The sequence below is a fragment of the Pongo abelii genome, chromosome 4 (genome assembly GCF_028885655.2).
Source record: "Pongo abelii isolate AG06213 chromosome 4, NHGRI_mPonAbe1-v2.0_pri, whole genome shotgun sequence".
NCBI lineage: Eukaryota > Metazoa > Chordata > Mammalia > Primates > Hominidae > Pongo > Pongo abelii.
This window is the reverse complement of record NC_071989.2, coordinates 121,036,188-121,054,328: the sequence shown is the minus strand read 5'-3', so window position 1 is coordinate 121,054,328 and position 18,141 is coordinate 121,036,188. Positions and strand designations below refer to the sequence as shown.

General features: G+C 37.9%; 1 protein-coding gene across 2 annotated transcripts in view; it reads right to left on the bottom strand.

Annotated features, from left to right (window-relative positions):
- DCP2 (decapping mRNA 2) overlaps positions 1-18,141 on the bottom strand; it is a 44,418-nt gene that overhangs the window by 15,768 nt on the left and 10,509 nt on the right. For both annotated transcript variants that reach the window (XM_024246596.3, NM_001131073.1), the window contains 6 exon segments: positions 12,876-13,003; positions 12,355-12,453; positions 3,990-4,142; positions 3,761-3,873; positions 3,557-3,664; positions 1,140-1,275 (listed from right to left, as the gene is read on the bottom strand). In XM_024246596.3, the coding sequence (XP_024102364.1) occupies positions 1,140-1,275; positions 3,557-3,664; positions 3,761-3,873; positions 3,990-4,142; positions 12,355-12,453; positions 12,876-13,003 (737 nt within the window).

Below are 18,141 nucleotides of genomic sequence, written 5' to 3'. Positions count from 1 at the left end.
TATTTTGAAAATGTCTTCTGAAGCACAAAAGTTTAATTTTGACAAGCCCAGTACACACACACACACACACACTTTTTTTTTTTTTGAGACAAAGTTTTGTTCTTATTGCCCAGGCTGGAGTGCAATGGCGCGATCTCGGCTCACTGCAGCCTCTGCTTCCCAGGTTCAAGCAATTCTCTTGCCTCGGGCTCTGGAGTAGCTGGGATTACAGGAGCCCGCCACCACGCCCAGCTAATTTTTTGTATTTTCAGTAAAGACAGGGTTTCACCATGTAGGTCAGGCTGGTCTCGAACTCCTGACCTTAGGTGATTCACCCGCCTCACCTCCCAAAGTGCTGGGATTACAGCCATGAGCCACCACGCCTGGCCAAGCTCAGTATATTTTTAAAATTAAAAAAAGAAAAAAAAAAAAAGTAACATTGAAACCTGAAATTAAAAAGATAACATCAAGTATTAGTAAAGATGTGGAACAATTAGAACTCTCATGTATTTTGCTGAGGATATAAATAACTTGAGTAAATTAGCAAATAGATACTCAATAACACAGGCATATCCAGTGATCCAACAATTCTACTTTTCTTTCCTTTTAGTTACACAGAACTGTGTATATTCATCAAAAGACGGGTATGGGAACGTTCATAGTAGCACTGTTTGTTAAAGCCCCAAACTGGAAACAACCAAAATGTGCATTAACAGTGTTATGAATAAATAAATTGTGGTGCTTAGAACATGTGGAAAAAGGAAAACAAGTATTAATAGCAGTGTAATTATACACTCGAATCCAACAATGAAAATCGAAGTTTACAATACGCTGTTACTTTTTCTTCCTGAATAAAAGCCAATAGATCCCACTTATGTTAATTTGGAAAATATTTTCCTTATGACTTATTTTTAAATGAACCTTTCATTGGCAGCATATACACAAAAGTCAGATGTTAATTCTTATTAACTGGATTTACACCAGAACTGTAAACGTTAAGAAGCCTCAGCCCTGCTTCAAATCATAAGTAAGGAACATACAGGCTTTGATCAGTAACTCAGAGCTCTCTGTAACTATTAAGATGTAATTCCTCAATTGAGAATAATTTCAAAGCCAAATGATCTAAATTTCTGAAAAGACTGTAATTGTGTATCACTCACCTTTCCTTTTAAAAGGTCAGACATTTCAGAATGATTATTATATGGCTTTTGCTGCAGTGGTTGCCTGTGCTTTACCCACTGGTCACCAGGAGAACCGTCAGGAAATAACTGCTGACTGTGGCGGAATTTGGTTCGACTACACCAAGATTTAAAAAATAATCAAATCAGAAAATGTTCACTTATACTTCTTTTAACACCTTAATAGTTAAATTTATAGACTACATGTTTTATTTTCTTATTTACTGTCTTCCCCACTGGAATGTAAGTTCTATGAGGGCAGAGATTTTAATCTGCACTGCTTTATCCTCATCACCCAGATAAGTGCCTGGTATTCAATAAATATTTCTTGAATGAATTAATACGTTATTATTATTTTTCATCCTAGACTTAAAAAAATTATCCAGGCCATCTCCTCCCTATAAGTGCTACTCTTAAAAAATATGCAGAATATAAATCTAAATTTAGATGAAACAAATGAATGTACATTTTCCTGTTTTTTTGAGACTCGGTTTCCCTCTGTCATCCAGGCTGGAGTGCAGTGGCAGGATCACAGCTCACCGTGGCCTCAACCTCTCAGGCTCAAGCCATCCTCTCACCTCAGCCTCCCAAGTTGCTGAGACTACAGGCACACGCTACCATGCCCTGCTAATTTTTTGACGCTGCACAAGTCAGTTACAGACCACATCCTAACTGAACGATGATCTGAGAAAGTAAGATACCCTCTAAGGTATAAAATTAAAGGGCACAAGATAATGAATGAGCAAATTAAGTAAAGATCCAGTCTTGAATTCTTCTGTAAAAGAATCTATTAAAATGTTGTACTAATGCAGGCTGAGAGCAGTAGCTCACTCTTAAACTCCCAGCACTTTGGGAGGCCAAGGAGGGTAGATCACTCAAGGTCAGTAATTCGAGATCAGCTTTTGACTAATATTACAATAACAGATTTTGAAAGACATCAGGGCATTTAGTCCAGGCTCCTGTCCTCAGAATATCCATGTAAAATGGAATGCTACCTATTTAAGAAATACTTACTATAGCGGTGGTTTGCTCCTATTTAATTTCTGAAGCTCTGTCATAAAAGCAAATCCAAATTACAGAAAATGTAAAAATCAACTCTCTCTGAATCTAACATAGGCAACTTTCAAACAAGGTGATTATGCTTAACATATATATATATGTTTAAAAATACAAGCTTATTTAACAAAGTTACTTTCCCAGCCTACTCTCTAACTGACTTGGATGCAATTAAGTTGTAAGCCAGAGGCCAGGCATGGTGGCTCATGCCCATAATCTCAAAACTTTGGGAAGCTGAGGTAGGAGGATCACTGGAGCCCAAGAGTTCAACAGCAGCCTCGGCAGCATAGGGAGAGCCCCATCTCTACAAAAAATAAAAAAAAATTAGCCAGGTTTAATGGCATCTGCCTGTGTTCCCAGTGACTCAGGAGACTAAGTGGGACGATTACTTGAGTCCAGGAGGTCAAGGCTGCGGTGAGCTGTGATCATGCCACTGTACTCCAGCCTGGGCAACAGAGAGAGACCCTGCCTCAAAAACAAAAAAACAAACAAAAAGTTCCAAGCAAGAAAATGTTCTTCATGGTTTATGTCCAGGTAGTAGTCACTCTCGATAACACACAATCTCTGACACAATTTTTTTTTTTTTTTTTTTTTTGAGACCGAGTCTCACTCTGTCACCCAGGCTGGAGTACAGTGGCATGATCTTGGCCCACTGAAACCTCTGCCTCCCAGGTTTAAGCCATTCTCCTGCCTCAGCCTCCCGAGACGCTGGGATTACAGGTGCCTGCCACCACGCCCAGCTAATTTTTGTACTTTTAGTAGAGATGGGGTTTCACCATGCTGACCAGGCTGGTCTTCAACTCATGATCTCAGGTGATCCACCTGCCTTGGCCTCCCAAAGTGCTGGGATTACAGGCGAGAGCCACTGTCCCCTGCTGGGAAATTTTTTAAAAAGCCCAAGTCTTCACTGTTCTATCTCCAATTTAACAAGCTATATTAGCATCCTTCCTCTCCCCTACAAGAAAACAAACCTCAACATATCCTCCATCCAAACGTCTTTAGAAAATCAATTACCTTAAAAGTAGGATATGAGAACAGAGAAGTAACACTAAGAACACAAGACACAGGATTTTTTTTCTTTTCCTAGTGTTCTATCTAAAAAGTTGGTATCCTCTTGAGTATACTATTTTAAAAGGTGCCTGAAGCTCCTTTCCAACTCCAATTAACCTTTTTCATCTCCTCAGAAACCCTTTAAAAAAATTTTCTATTATATGTGAGACCAATAACAAAGAGTATCTATAAAAAGAAATCTTACACCCTCTGCAAATTTTAGAAGCAAAATACTATTCTTCTACTTTTAAAAACTATCAGAAAATCAGGATTCCATGAATATATTTCTTTACCTCAATTTTTCCACAGTGGGTTTAGCCGGCGTGCTACCAGTTGAGGAAAATCCATTGTCACTGTCTGAGGAATCACCAAATCTTCGAGAAAGCCAGTCCCTTAATGGTCTGCAGAAACATTAAGAATTCGCTTTCAAAATATGGCTACAAACAGAAGATGACTATCCCAATCATGAAAGTTACATTTCAAAAATATGAACACACCTGATAAAGGGAATGGCCATAAAAAATTTGTTAGGTGCCAAACCAAGTTTGGATTTGGGAGTCATATCATTTCTATGACAAGGCAATTTCTCAATAGAGAACCACTCAATGTTCTGAAACACAGAAGAAAATAATCCATTTAGTTTTTATCAAGGAGCTTATAAAAGGATTTCCCTACTTATTCATTTGGGATACTGTCCAGTAACCTGAAAATATTCTTGTTACATACCCGAATTTCTCTTCTAGTTTTTGGGTTAAATTTTGTGTCTTTTGGAATTCCTGGAATGATGTACAAACGAGCAAGCTGGTCATTGATTCGAAGTTCAATGTAATCATCCTTACAAATATAGTCTTTGATGTCAAAACCAGTTTCTTCAAAGACCTGGAAACAACAAATTTGGATGAAATTTTCATTTTAGTTCTTAGGCCTCTAGTTCATTAAAATTTATTCCAAAGACAAAAACTCAGAAAAAGGGGACATGACTTGTATTTACTACTTGTAGAAATGACAGGCTGGTACAGAAATGCATATGAGATGTAAAAAAAACTTCTTGTGTCCTATTGTTTCTAATACTGTAACCACAGGTGGTATGGTATATAACCAGTCCACTGTAGACCTGATTGCTGACATTCGAACACACCCAAACTATATATCTTTCCCAGAATAAAATTCTGAAAGCTAGTGATAGAGGTTTCAAGATTTCCCACTCTCCAAATCTTAACATTTATATACAGAAGGTAAGGTAATTAAATCATCAATCATGTGGAATTGACTCATGCAAGCTGTCTGAGCATTCCAATCAGAGTAAAAGTCCAGATGCTTTGGTTTTCCTTTCCTTCGAAACTAAGGTCTAATCTACTGCTTGAGATAGAGCTTAATAATGTTTTTGATTAATAAATTAATCTCGATGGCTTGGATTTATAATTTTAACAATTAAGGCTGGTTTACTTAAAAGTTTACCTATCCATATGTGCAACTGTCTTCAAAGACACCATTAAGAGAGTCAAAAGATAAACCAGAAGAGACAATACATTCATATCAAGAATATATTAAAAACTCAGGTAGGGGGGTGTGTGTGTGTGTGTGTGTGTGTGTGTGTGTGTATGTGTGTGTATTAGACAAGTAACTGCACTTCAAAAAAATAGGACTGGGCACAGTGGCTCACACCTGCAATCTCAGTACTTTGGCAGGCCAAAGAGGGAGGATCACTTGAGCCCGGGTGTTCGAGACCATTCTAGGCAACAGTGAGACTCCATCTATACAAAAAATGTAGATAAAAATTAGCCTGGCATGGTGTTTTTCTTTCTTTCTTTTTTTTTTTTTTGAGATGGAGTTTTGCTCTTGTTGCCCAGGCTGGATTGCAATGGTGGGCTCTTGGCTCAGTGCAAACTCTGCCTCCCAGGTTCAAGCAATTCTCCTGCCTCAGCCTCCTGAGCAGCTGGGATTACAGCTGCCTGTCACCATGCCCAGCTAATTTTTGTATTTTTAGTAGAGACGGGGTTTCACCATGTTGGCCAGGCTGGTCTCGAACTCCTGACCTCAGGTGATCCACCTGCCTTGGCCTCCCAAAGTGCTAGGATTATAGGTATGAGCCACCACGCCCAGCCGCACACCTATTTTTCTAGTTACTCAGTAGGCTGGGGAGAGAGGATCACTTGATCCGAGGAGTTCCAGGCTACAGTGAACTGTGATCACCACCCCATTGCACCCCAGTCTAGATGACAGAGCAAGAGCCTATCTCAAAAAAAAAAAAGAAAGAAAAAGAAAACAACAGGCTGGGTGCAGTGGCTCACACCTGTAATCCCAGCACTAAGGGGAGGCCGAGGTGGGCTAATCACCAGGTCAGGAGTTACAGACCAGCCTGACCAACAGGAAGAAACTCCGTCTCTACTAAAAATACAAAATTAGCCAGGCGGGGTGGTGCATGCCTGTAATCCCAGCTACTCGGGAGGCCGAGACAGAAGAATCACTTGAACCCCAGGAAATGGAGGTTGCAGTGAGCCGAGATCATGCTATTTGCACTCCAGCCTGGGCAACAAGAGCGAAACTCCATCTCAAAAAAAACAACAGAAAAAGGTTTAAAAAGTAATTTTTATATGTTTCTTAATTCTAGTTTTATAGTTACTTTCTTTAGCTCTGCTCTTTGAATATGCCTCAAAAATCAGAAATAAGTATACATAGCTAGTCATGTGAATCTGCATAACTGGAAATTATGCTAAAAGTAAACTGTATAATCTAAATTCCTCGTGGGCACAGCCTGTTATCTTTATGTTACCAATAGTATCTAACTAGATGCTTAATAAAAGAAAGTACTGAAGAAAAAGTGAGGAACAGTTTCAGATTAAAGGAGACTGAAGAGACGTGTCAATTAAATGCAAATGCAGCAAATAAGCATGGATTGGATCCTGGGTAGGCAAATGGGTGAGAACTGCTGAATCATAATGGGCAATTAGTGAATGTGAATATGAACTGTCCATTAGATAACAAACAGCACCATATCAATGTTACATTCCTGAATGTGAGAATTTCACTGTGATTGCCCTAAGAGAACTCCTCGTTCTTAAAACATACATGCAGAAGCAATTAAGGACAAAGGGGCATTATGTTTGCAATTTACTCTTAAATAATTCAGCAATAATAAAAAAGTCTGCACACACATTTATCAAAAGTAATATAGCAACTATGGTGTAACATTAACTAAAGTCTATTCTTTGAATTAATCTATTCTTCTCTACATATGACACTATCTCATCCTCAATGTAATTTTTACGGGGTCACGTAGCTAGAATGTTTAGTTCTTCTTAGTGCTTTCACTCAACTATGTACTTTGTGCTTAATAAGTGACAGGCACTGTTCTAGGCAGTGAATTTAGTAATGAATAACGCAAGCAGCACCCTTTAAGGAGTTCAGTCTACAACAGAAAAAATTTTAATATGATATAAGTATTACGAGGTAGGAGAAGAGTGCCTAACTCAGCCTTTAGTAGATGTCTTTGAGAGTTGGGGGATGGTCATCTTTGGTTATGGACAGCAGTCTAATCTGCTAAACCAACAAGGAGAAAAAAGGCCTTCTGTTTAGATAGCTGGGAATGGTTACAGCTTAAGAATTACATGAGAGGAAGTAGTACAATATGAGGCAAAACAGCAAGGGCCACCAGCACTAAAAGAGGTAGATTCAAACTGTCCAATCAATTCTAAAAGTGATAAAACAGATTTGCCTGTAAAATTAGGCAAGTATTCTCATCAAATATTTGCCAGGAAAAAGTTTTAATAGTTGAAATATATAAACAGATACCAAAGACAAAAATTTTTATACCACACCTCCTGTGAATCAAATCTATTGCTGTATTATAACATAGCGTTTAATTCTCCTGGCAAAAGGAGTATCAACTGTTCAAATTTTATCAGATAAAAATCCACAAGTAAAATTTTTTTTTAAAGTGTTACCCAAAGGGCCAGGCGCGGTGGCTCACACCTGTAATCCCAGCACTTTGGGAAGCCAAGGCTGGTGGATCACAAGGTCAGGAGTTCAAGACCAGCCTGGCCAACGTGGTGAAACCGCGTCTCTGCTAAAAATACAAAAATTAGCCAAATATGGTGGCATGCGCCTGTAATCCCAGGTACTAGGGAGGCTGAGACAGGAGAATCACTTGAACCCGGGAGGCGGAGGTTGGGATGCAGTGAACTGAGATCGCACCACTGCACTCCAGCCTGGGTGACAGAACAAGACTGCGTCTCAAAAAAAAAAAAAAAAAAAGAAAAAGTGTAACCCAAACAGCAGCAGTGTACAAAGACAATGAAATCCTGTCTATAATCTTCATCCTATAAGCCTACAGGAAGAGACAGAATAAACTGACCAATAGTTGCTTTGTATTAATTCTATTAAATTATGTAAGAGCACATGAAAGTCAGTTTCATTACAATAAAACATTGTTTTGCCAAATAATAAGGAACGATATATTAAATCTTGAAACCACAAGTGAACAGCTATTATTTGCTTATTCTCAAGAAAGTTGATGTTTCACCACAAATCACAACAAAAAATACAATTGAGATTATTATGCCTTCGACAATATCTAGAAAACATCTTTGTCCTGTTAAATAAAACTTATAGGAGGCCACGGTATGGACTGCATTCCCACACTAGGCCCCAACAGACCTAAACAAAATGGAATTACTCATGCTAACGTTCCATGTCACCAAACCAAAACTAAGTTGTTCTCCTAACCTTCAAGAAATGTGGAGAAAAAGAACTAATAGCCAAATCCCAAAACAGACCAGTTTCAGTTAGCATGATAAGGAAGTCCCCTCTGCTTTAACCTTTAGAAGAAAACTAACTTTGAAACGCCAATCTACATTTGGTTTTTGGTTCTGCTTTCCTCAGCAGTTTTCTGTCTTTAAAGCCAACCTCCTTTGCTCAACCATTGGAATGCTCATTTTATTTTATGGAATAAAATGTTGCGTAATTCTAAAATTGCAAATAAACCCATCACAATCTTTAAATTTGTTGTGATTTTGTCTTCTGACAGTCCTAAATCTATTTCACCGAATAAACTATTCACAAATAGTCAAATTAACAAAGGTGAGCCAAAAGGTCAAATAGAAGATCGGAAATTACTAATTAAGATTGCCCAAAAAAAGAGATCTGCTAAAAAAAAGGTCTATCCTCAGCTCTCTATTGATAATTACTTATACCTTCTTCCTAAGTAGCTTGTCTGCCACTGCTGCTTTAGGCTTAGCCCACAGACCCTTCCCTGTTTGAGGATGTGTCAAATTCTGCTACAATGTAACGAAACACCTCTGGAATGCCAATTATAATAAAATAACAACATTAATATAACTGTATGAATGCCATAATAAGCTAAATAAAAATGCTATTAACAACTTAAAATTGTAAGCACCCATGGTAGAACTGCATAACTTACATGCAAGAAAAAAGAAAGTGCTTAAAACATCAGCCTAAGTCTAATCAGTAGCTAGAAAATTAGAACAAAATCTTTCCTCATCTGTTAATACAAGTGGAAATGAAAAGGAAAAACGAGGCATTAATAAACTATGAAGAATGGAATAACCATCTGGTTTACAACTGGTAATGTCACTCGGTCAAGCCATGCAGCTTCTTTTATACCGCAGCACCACCAAGTGGCAGAAGGACAAACTGCAATTCTAGCTGAATACTGTCATCATTCAAAGAAGGCCACTGCTATGCACTGAACTATGTCCCCTCACCAAAAAAATTCATATGTTGAAGCTCTAACCCCCAATGTAACTGTATTTGGAGATAGGGCTGTGAGGAAATAATAAAGGTCCAATAAGATCCATAAGGCCAGGGCCCTAATCTGACAGGGCTGGTGCCATTTTTACAACAGGAAGAGACACCAGAGCTCCCTCTGCATATACACAAGAAGGCCATAAGTTTGCTCGGCAAGGTGTTAATCTACAAGTCACCTTGGTCTTGGACTTCCCAGCGTCCAGAACCGTTGCAAAATAAATTTCTGTTGTTTAAGCCACTCCATCTGTGATATTTTGTTATGGTAGCCCCCACAGACTAAAACAGCAACACTTCACCCTAATCCCAAACTTTATGACAAAGTCGGTCATTTAAAGTCAAACTTGCCTTTAAAAAACCTAATCCAAAAATTTACTGAAATTAAAGTTCGTTAGTCGCTTATAAAAGGATATCATGGAGATCATAAAGAATGTTTAGAGGTTAGAATTTTTATTATGAAAACGAAAAAATTCTCCCTGAAATTAAGAGACTACAGCTCTTCAGAATGCCTGTGCTTCCCTCAAACCAAGACAAAAACCTAAAATGGAACTGTTTTGTTATTCCAACCAATGTAATATCCTCTTCCTGACCTGGACAACCACCTTACCTTACTGCCGTAAGACCAGTCTAATTCCATGTACAGAGCTACAATCAATTCCTCTAAGTAGGATACTGCTGATTTCTGTTTTGTCCTTCCTTATGAGCAAGAGAACTACAAAGTTTGAGGAAATAAAAGGGAGGACTTTTACACATGCTCCGTCTCATTTCCTACCATCTACAGAAAGAAAAGCTAAGCTCTTAGGTGATATGGCAATTCCTCACATTCTCACCAAACTGCTTCCAATTTTAAGAGTTGTGTATTAACCTTCATTCACTCATACACAACAGCTTTCTCTATAGGCTGTTGTAAATAATAGCGTGGGCAAGCTGTTCCATATCAAATTTAAAATACAGCACTTTCAATCATTTTTTAATTCTATTACAAAGTGAATAACCACTAATAGTTTTTCTATAATAAACAACCATCAGCAGTTTGTAAAAATTTTAACTATTATCCCTCATTAATAGTTACACCCAAACTTAAAGTAGGCAGTAAACACTGTTGCAGGAAATCGAGTCAAACATATACAAGGCAATGAATTCTAATGAAATATGCCACAAAATCTATATTACCATTTCAAAAAGTCTTAAATTCATCAAATCACTACCACCTTAGAATTTTTTCCCTAAAGATATTACTTCTAAAGGACTTGAGTGAATCTCCTTAAAGGTCTTTATGTCTTACAGAGGTTAAGTGACTCAAGTCTCTAGGGTACTGGGTAACAAAATGTATGCTAGAACAAAAATCTTTCAACTCCTAGGCCAATCTGCTTTCCCTTATATCATACTTCCTATCAGTTCAACTTCTCAAATCTCAAGAATAATTGTGTGATACATGATAAATTGTGTGATAAATGGTGAGAAATAAGAATACGGCAAACAATCCATCCCAAGGTATTATGTAATTAATAGTGAACAGTAAAGACAATAATTGCTATTGAAGTTCAGAGACTATTGTTTGCTAGAGCTAACTGGTAAGATTTTAAAATAGAATTTTAAGTAAGAATGAAGGCTGGGCACAGTGGCTCACGCCTGTAATCCCAGCACTATGGGAGGCTGAGGCAGGAAGATCACTTAAGCGCAGAAGTTCAAGACCAGCCTGGGTAACATAGTGAGACTCCAACATTAAAAAAAAAAAAAAAAATTAGCTGCGCATGGTGGCATGCAACGGTGGTCCCAACTACTTGGGAGACTGAGGCAGGAGGATTGCTTGAGACCAGGCAGTCGAGGCTGCAGTGCACTATGATCATGTCACTGTACTCCAGCCTCAGTAACAGAGCAAGACCCTGTCTTTAAAAAAAAAAACAAAAAAGAAAAAAGAAAAAAGGAATGAACTTCAAAGAACATCCATTCTAACCTTCATTTTAAGAAACTAAGGTCCAGTCAAGCACGGTGGCCCGTGTCTCTAATCCCAGCACTTTGGGAGGCCAAGGAGGAGAAATCACTTGACCTCAGAAGTTCAAACCCAGCCTGGGCAACATAGACTTTGCCTCTATAAATAAATAAATAAATTAATTAATTAATTTAAAAAAAAAAAAAAACTATGATGTTGCCACTGGACAACAAAGCGAGATCCTACACCAAAAATAATTATATGTGTATGCGTGTGCATATTTATACACACACACACACACACACACACACGAGAGAGAGAGAAAAGAAACCTAAGCCCTATACACAGAGTTAGTTGGTGGCAGTGGCAGTTCTTCAGGGAAAAGGGATTTGAGCTGGGTTTAGAAACACATCTAGATAGGAGCTGAACAGAAGGAACAAGAGAGGACATTCCAGGTAGGAAAATAACAGCAAAAAAAAAAAAAAAAATTTTTTTTTTTTTTTTTTTTTTGAGACAGAGTTTCACTCTTGTTGCCCAGGCCAGAGTGCAGTGGTGATCTCGGCTCACCGCAACCTCTGCCTCCCGGGTTCAAGAGATTCTGCTGCCTCAGCCTCCCAAGTAGCTGGGATTACAGGAATGTGCCACCACGCCCAGCTAATTTTTTGTATTTTTAGTAAAGACAGGGTTTCTCCATGTTGGTCAGGCTGGTCTCGAACTCCCAACCTCAGGTGATCCACCTGACTCGGCCTCCCATATTCAGGCGTGAGCCACCGTGCCCGGCCATAACAGCAAAAACTTAAAGGCCGAAAAAAAAAAAAAAAATTTAAAGGCCGAAACAAATCAATCAAGTTCAAGAGAGAGAGAGTAAGTTGTTTTGACTGAAAATATGATAAATTCAGAAATGGTTAAGATTTGTGTGGGGGAGAGAGGACAGAGTTTAAATACTTAAAGAATTAAACTTTATCCTATAGGCAGTGGAAAGCCTGAGTGGGTTTTCAGCAACGAATGTCAGCTTCTTAGAAAGGCCCAAATTGTGCACTTGTCAGGAAGCCAAGGCTATAAACATAAAACAAGGATTATAACAGCCAAAATGTTTTACCAATAGGAAATCCAATTCTAAAGGGAAAGGTGGGAAAAATATCATCAAAGACAGGAACGAGAGATAATACAAAACGGACCATAAAAAAATGGGAACAGATAAGAGAAGAATAAATGAAAAGAGATGTGGATAAAAGAATCAACAGTGATGTTAAAAAAAAAATTAAGTTACTTCATGCACTCAAGTTCTGGCAAGGGTTAAGACAGTCCAAAGAAGTAAGTCTATATGGCTTAAAAAAATACATTCAGACCCTAATAGCCAAATTTACTGTGTATCAAACTGCAATAACTTACCTCTCTAGCAGCACAATCATGAGGAGCTTCTTCTTTATTTACTTTTCCTTTTGGAAATCCCCAGCCTGATTTTGCTAGGTACCCCTGAACCAGTAGTACCTAAAAAACAAGCAGAAGTAAAAATCAAACTTGCCCTCCTTTTCCATACCCCTTTCTAAAAATCAAAGGCATTTTTCTCCTTACTTGAGGTAACTATTATCGCCAATAATTTTACAGAGTATTTTCTTAAAGTATCTTCCGTGAGTCTGAATACATCACCACCAGTGTGAAAGCATTCTGCCCATTTAAAAAAAAAAATGTCTTCAACAATTAGGCGACACTTTTTTGTACCACGCCGTAACTGCAACAAGTAAAAAATCTGCAGACCTAGCATGCAGATAATATACAAAACTTGGCCTTTTAGCACTAAAAATCTAAGTATATTTTAAAACCTCAATTTAGAAACACTACATCAATAACAAATTTTGTTTATAGACTAACGATCACCATTTCACTAAAAATTTTTATTTCATTACACTCACATTTTCAAGTGTCTCATCAAGAATAATTGCACCATATGTTGGTACTCCCATTTTATATTCCTTCCATTCATCCAAAACTTTTTCCACATCTTCACCTTCAGGCAGCAAAAACGGACAATGACTGAAGAGTATAAATAGTGTCAAGGAAGTTACTTTCTCCTTTAATATGGCTTGAGAAATTATATACAGAAAGAGACCCATTTAAATCAATAGTGTATTTTATGTGAAATTAATCAAATCTTCCCTCATTTAAGTGTAGCATTTTGGCCAGGCACCATGGCTCACACCTGTAATCCTAGCACTTTGGGAGGCCGAGGCAGACCGTGTTTTTGTTTTTTCCACATTTGTTTTCTCTTAAAAAGTCACTGTTAACTTTTTCATTTATAGCCTACACACAAATCAAGTAAGTTTTTAGTACTCATAGTCCTGGATCCCTAACACAAACTAATTCTGGACCATGTAAACACCTAGAACACTTCTCGTTAAGTGAGTCAAATTCATAATGCCAGGTAGTTATAGATATTAGTGTAATAACAAGAAATAGAATTACATATATAAAGTGATAGCAAGAAACAGAAGAAAATATATTGCTAAGAGAAAGAAACTATCACATCAAAAAAAGGATAAAGTGCTTAATTCTGGGAAGGAGAAGTATGAATGAGGTATGCCATTCTATACTATTTACCACATATATATTGTTTCCATAATGAAGAACACTTTTATCAAGTTTTACTTTAAGGATTACAGAGAAAGACAAATCAGGTATTAAGGAAAACATAGCCAGTTTCAAAGAAACTAGGCATGCCTCCCCCAAAACTGGGGAGTGTAAAATATTAATAGTAAAGTAAGTAAAATCCAAACCCTGAAATTATATGCTCAGACTTCCAACACTCCATGCTATCAAATGCCTCATCACTATAATACTGTTAATTACAAAAAAGCATAGAGAAAATGATAATTTATGATAGTATCTCTCAAAATGAGGTCACACTTTTAAGGGTTCTCAATTCTTCAATAAAAATTTGTATACTCTGTGTTTTCATTTTTATATTACTCTAACACGCAATCTGAGCATATTTTCAATTATCTAGATGACCATATGTATCAAATACTACCACTTGATTTCAGAGACCATATTGGTACTAGTACTACTACTTTAATTGCTACAGGCTATTAAAAACAGAAATAAAGCTAATCTACAAATGATGCATTACAATCAAATGACATACGACATAATATAGAAAGGAATGTTTCATAACAGAGAGCAGAGAAAGGTGGTGTTAGTACAGGTACACCAAACTCAAAACACCCTCAAAGAAGTCGGCATTATATACATTCACATTGTGATGAAAAGTCTGGTTTAAAAAAAAAAAAAAATCACATCAAATTCATTTTATTTGAATTTTACGTGTTCTACAATTCTGTAATTTAAAATTTGTTTCACAGTTGTAGTACAAATGAAATAGGTCCTCAGAGCCCAAGTCAGTCAGCCATCTATAACAATACTGTAATTTGGCCAGGTGTGGTGGCTCATACCTGTAAATCCTAGCACTTTGGGAGGCCAAAGCAGGAGGAATATGCTTGAGCCCAGGAGTTCAAGACCAGCCTGGGCAACATAGTAAGACCCTGTCCCTACAATTTTTTTTTTTAAGACAAGTGCAAAGTTAATCTCAATATAATTAGTCCATGGCTTCACATTTGGGGAGAGGAAAAAAAAGATAAAAGCTTGGATACAACATTAACCATTCCATGAAGCTCTATGGTTCTATAAGGGCCTGATAAGATTCTAAAAGGTATTAAAATTCTGGCTTTACATGTTTAGTAAAATCCCTAGCAGAACTTCAGCCAAGGAGCAAATCTGGGATACTCTTGTCTGTATCCACATTGCTGAGTACTTACTGAAGGAAAAAAAATCAAAGACTATGCATAATTTACAAAAGAGAAAACAGAGGCATAGACAAGTTCCACAATTTACCCAAGGATACATAGCTAGTAAGTGGCAGAGAAAGGATGCTAACTGAAAGGATGTGGCTCGAGAACGTATGCTCTTATCAAAAAGTACGCAGTCTTCTCTACTGCAATATCCCACATGTACCATCGACTCAACTAGCCCATAACAGAACCCACATCAATTCCCTCCATTTCTCATTTTCCGGTCAAAGAGATGGCCAAGTAAACGATTTACATGTACAAATATATGTGCTTCTCAAACTTACCCTCTGAATTAGGCACTATTAGTAACCTTACTTTTCGGGAAGAAACTGGGATCCTCAACTGCTCATACTAGAAACCTGGGTACCATCCTTTCTTCTACTTCTCCTCAGATATCCAAGTCATCCCCAATCTTATCTCCTAAACAGCTTTCAAATTTGATCTCTTCTATTCATTTCTACTACCACAGGTTTTCTCTCTCTAGTAAATTAATAAAATAGCATGTTAACTAGATTCTCAGAATCCAATCTTGCCTTCCTCCAATTCATTGTTCACACTATTCCACAGGAGTCTTGAAAAATACCCCTATAGGGAGAAATAAGCAAATGTGTGAAACTGTTAATAATGAATGAATACAGATGAAGGGTATGATGGCAGTTGTCATGTTCTTTGGCCATCTCCGAAAGTTTTTTCCCAAAATAAGTTTTTTTAATCTGTTTTTTAAAGAAATATGGCCCACAAGACCCCTACATGTTTTAGCCCCTGAATTACTCTGTAGCATCATCTCTTATCTTTCCCATTTAGTCTAAAATACAGTAACTTTTTTCATTTCCTCCGATTTTCCTCACATAAATCACTATCTCAGAGAAGGCTTCTATTTAGCTCCCAAATCTTTTTTTTTTTTTTTTTTGGAGTAATAGTTAACATTTATTACTTATTAACATTTATTGATCACTGTACCAAGTAAACGACTTACATGTACAAATATATGTGCTTCTAAAACTTACCCTTTGGATTAGGCACTATTAATAACCTTATTTTTCAGGAAGAAACTGGGATCCTCATCTAAGACAAATTAAATAACCTACCCAAGATTTTCGAGTGGCCAAGATGGGAATCAAACTCACAGCCTCCAAATCGTAAGTGGGTATCCCTCTTCTGTTCCCAATGAACACTGTGCTTCCGTATCACATTCTACCACACTGCACTGTAATCATTTCCTTTCCTGTCTTTTCTCATCTTCTTGAAGATATTGAGTCTACTCTGTTCACTGCATAAGGCCTGGCACAGAGAAACCATGAAGTTATTTAATGAAGTGTACCACATTAAACATTCCTTCTCCATGTAGCTATTCTTAGTTAACTAAAAGAAACATGCCTAAAACAAAGGTTCTCGGTGTTTTTTAATAGCAGGCAAAGTGTAAAACTCATGTGCAAACACACAAAATGTTATCCAAAACCCTAAAGTATGTAAAGCTGCCCTAGTAGGGCTGTAAGTCCATACAAAATGACCAAAGCAAAAGAGGACTTGGTTATCTTAGTCATGTTTCCGTAAACAGATTGTAACTCCTGAAAACCAGTCTACTAAGGTTTCTCCAGAGAACCTATCACCAAGGCCTTTAACAAAGATAGTGCTCAATATATTTCTATTCCCCTTTGATTTCTCATTAACTTCTACACATTTAATCAAATGGTTTGATCATTTCTTCCTTTGAAATCTGTCTCCCATCAGTGTTTTCTTTGTAGTCCCACTACTATGGCTCAGGGATTTATTGCCCTGAATGTCAAGTGATGTAACAGACCAATCAATAAATCTAGGATACCGTGTTTTGTTGTTTTTTATTTTTATTTTTTAAGACACAGTCTCGCTGTGTCACCCAGGCTGGAGCGCGATCTCGGCTCACTGCAAGCTCCGCCTCCTGGGTTCACACCATTCTCCTGCCTCAGCCTCCAGAGTAGCTGGGACTACAAGCACCCACCACCACGCCCGGCTAATTTTTTGTATTTTTTTTTTTAGTAGAGATGGGGTTTCACTGTGCTGGCCAGGATGGTCTCGATCTCCTGACTTCATGATCCGCCCCACCTCGGCCTCCCAAAGTGCTGGGATTACAAGCATGAGCCACTGCACCCGGCCTTGGATACCATTTTCAAATGATCAGAGTAATATTCTTTACCACTGCTCAAAAATGTGCTATGGTTAACAGTTAACTATTACAGAACAAACACTGTTTCATCCATTTTCTACAGAGCCCTAAGGGTTCCATACTTCATGAGGCTAAAGGAAAGTGATAGGCAGCTGAGAATGAGGGTATTTCAGCTCACCTATCCCTACTCCAACTCTAGTTCTAGTACACGAACTTGTGGGTACAAATCCACTAAACATACACGTCATGGTCAAAAACAATAACCTGGCCAGGTACGGTAGCACCTATAATCCCAGCTACTTGGGAAAAATGCGGGAAGACTGCTTAAGCCCAGAAATTCAAGCCAGCCTGGGCAACAAGGCAAGACCTTATCTCAAAAAAGGAGAGGAAAAAAAAGACCTATGGAATAAAAATCAGGTTGGGCACAGTTGCTCACACCTGTAATCCCAGCACTTTGGGAGGCCAAGGCAGGTGGATCACTTGAGGACAGGAGTTTGAGACCAGCCTGGCCAGCATGGCAAAACCCCATCTCTACTAAAAATACAAAAAAAAAAAAAAAAAAAAAGGCAGCCAGGTGTGGTGGCTTGCACCTGTAGTCCCAGCTACTCAGGAGGCTGAGGCATGAGAATCACTTGAACCCTGCAGGTGGAGGCTGCAGTGAGCCAAGATCACACCACCACACTCCAGCCTGGGCAACAAAGCGAGGCTGTCTCAGGGGGGGAAAAAAAAAAGAATAAAAATCAAAGGGCTTTGGCTCAAGATTTAAGAACCCATACAATCCCATGATCAACTCATATGACTTTCCAACCATATCTGCTATTATGGCCCCATGAGAGGATGCTGTTCAATGCAAACTAATTTATTTATTGAGCTATCCTTTTTCAAATCTACAATTTTTCTTCACCTAAAACACATTCTCCACTTCTACTGAGAAAATCCTATATTCCCTTAAAAATATAGCTTTCCCTAAAATATTTCGACTTTTTTTTCCAAATTCTAAAAACACGTACTATCAGGACTATTAGCAATTATTCAATTATTTGCCTTATGACATAGCTTCTTTTATAATGCTAAATATTCATGTGAATCTTTTATAACTAATAAATCATGACAAGTTTCTGCCTGATATGTACATGGGGCGAGAAGCTTCTCTGAAGGCAAAGATGACTCTTTCCTTTTTGAGACGGAATC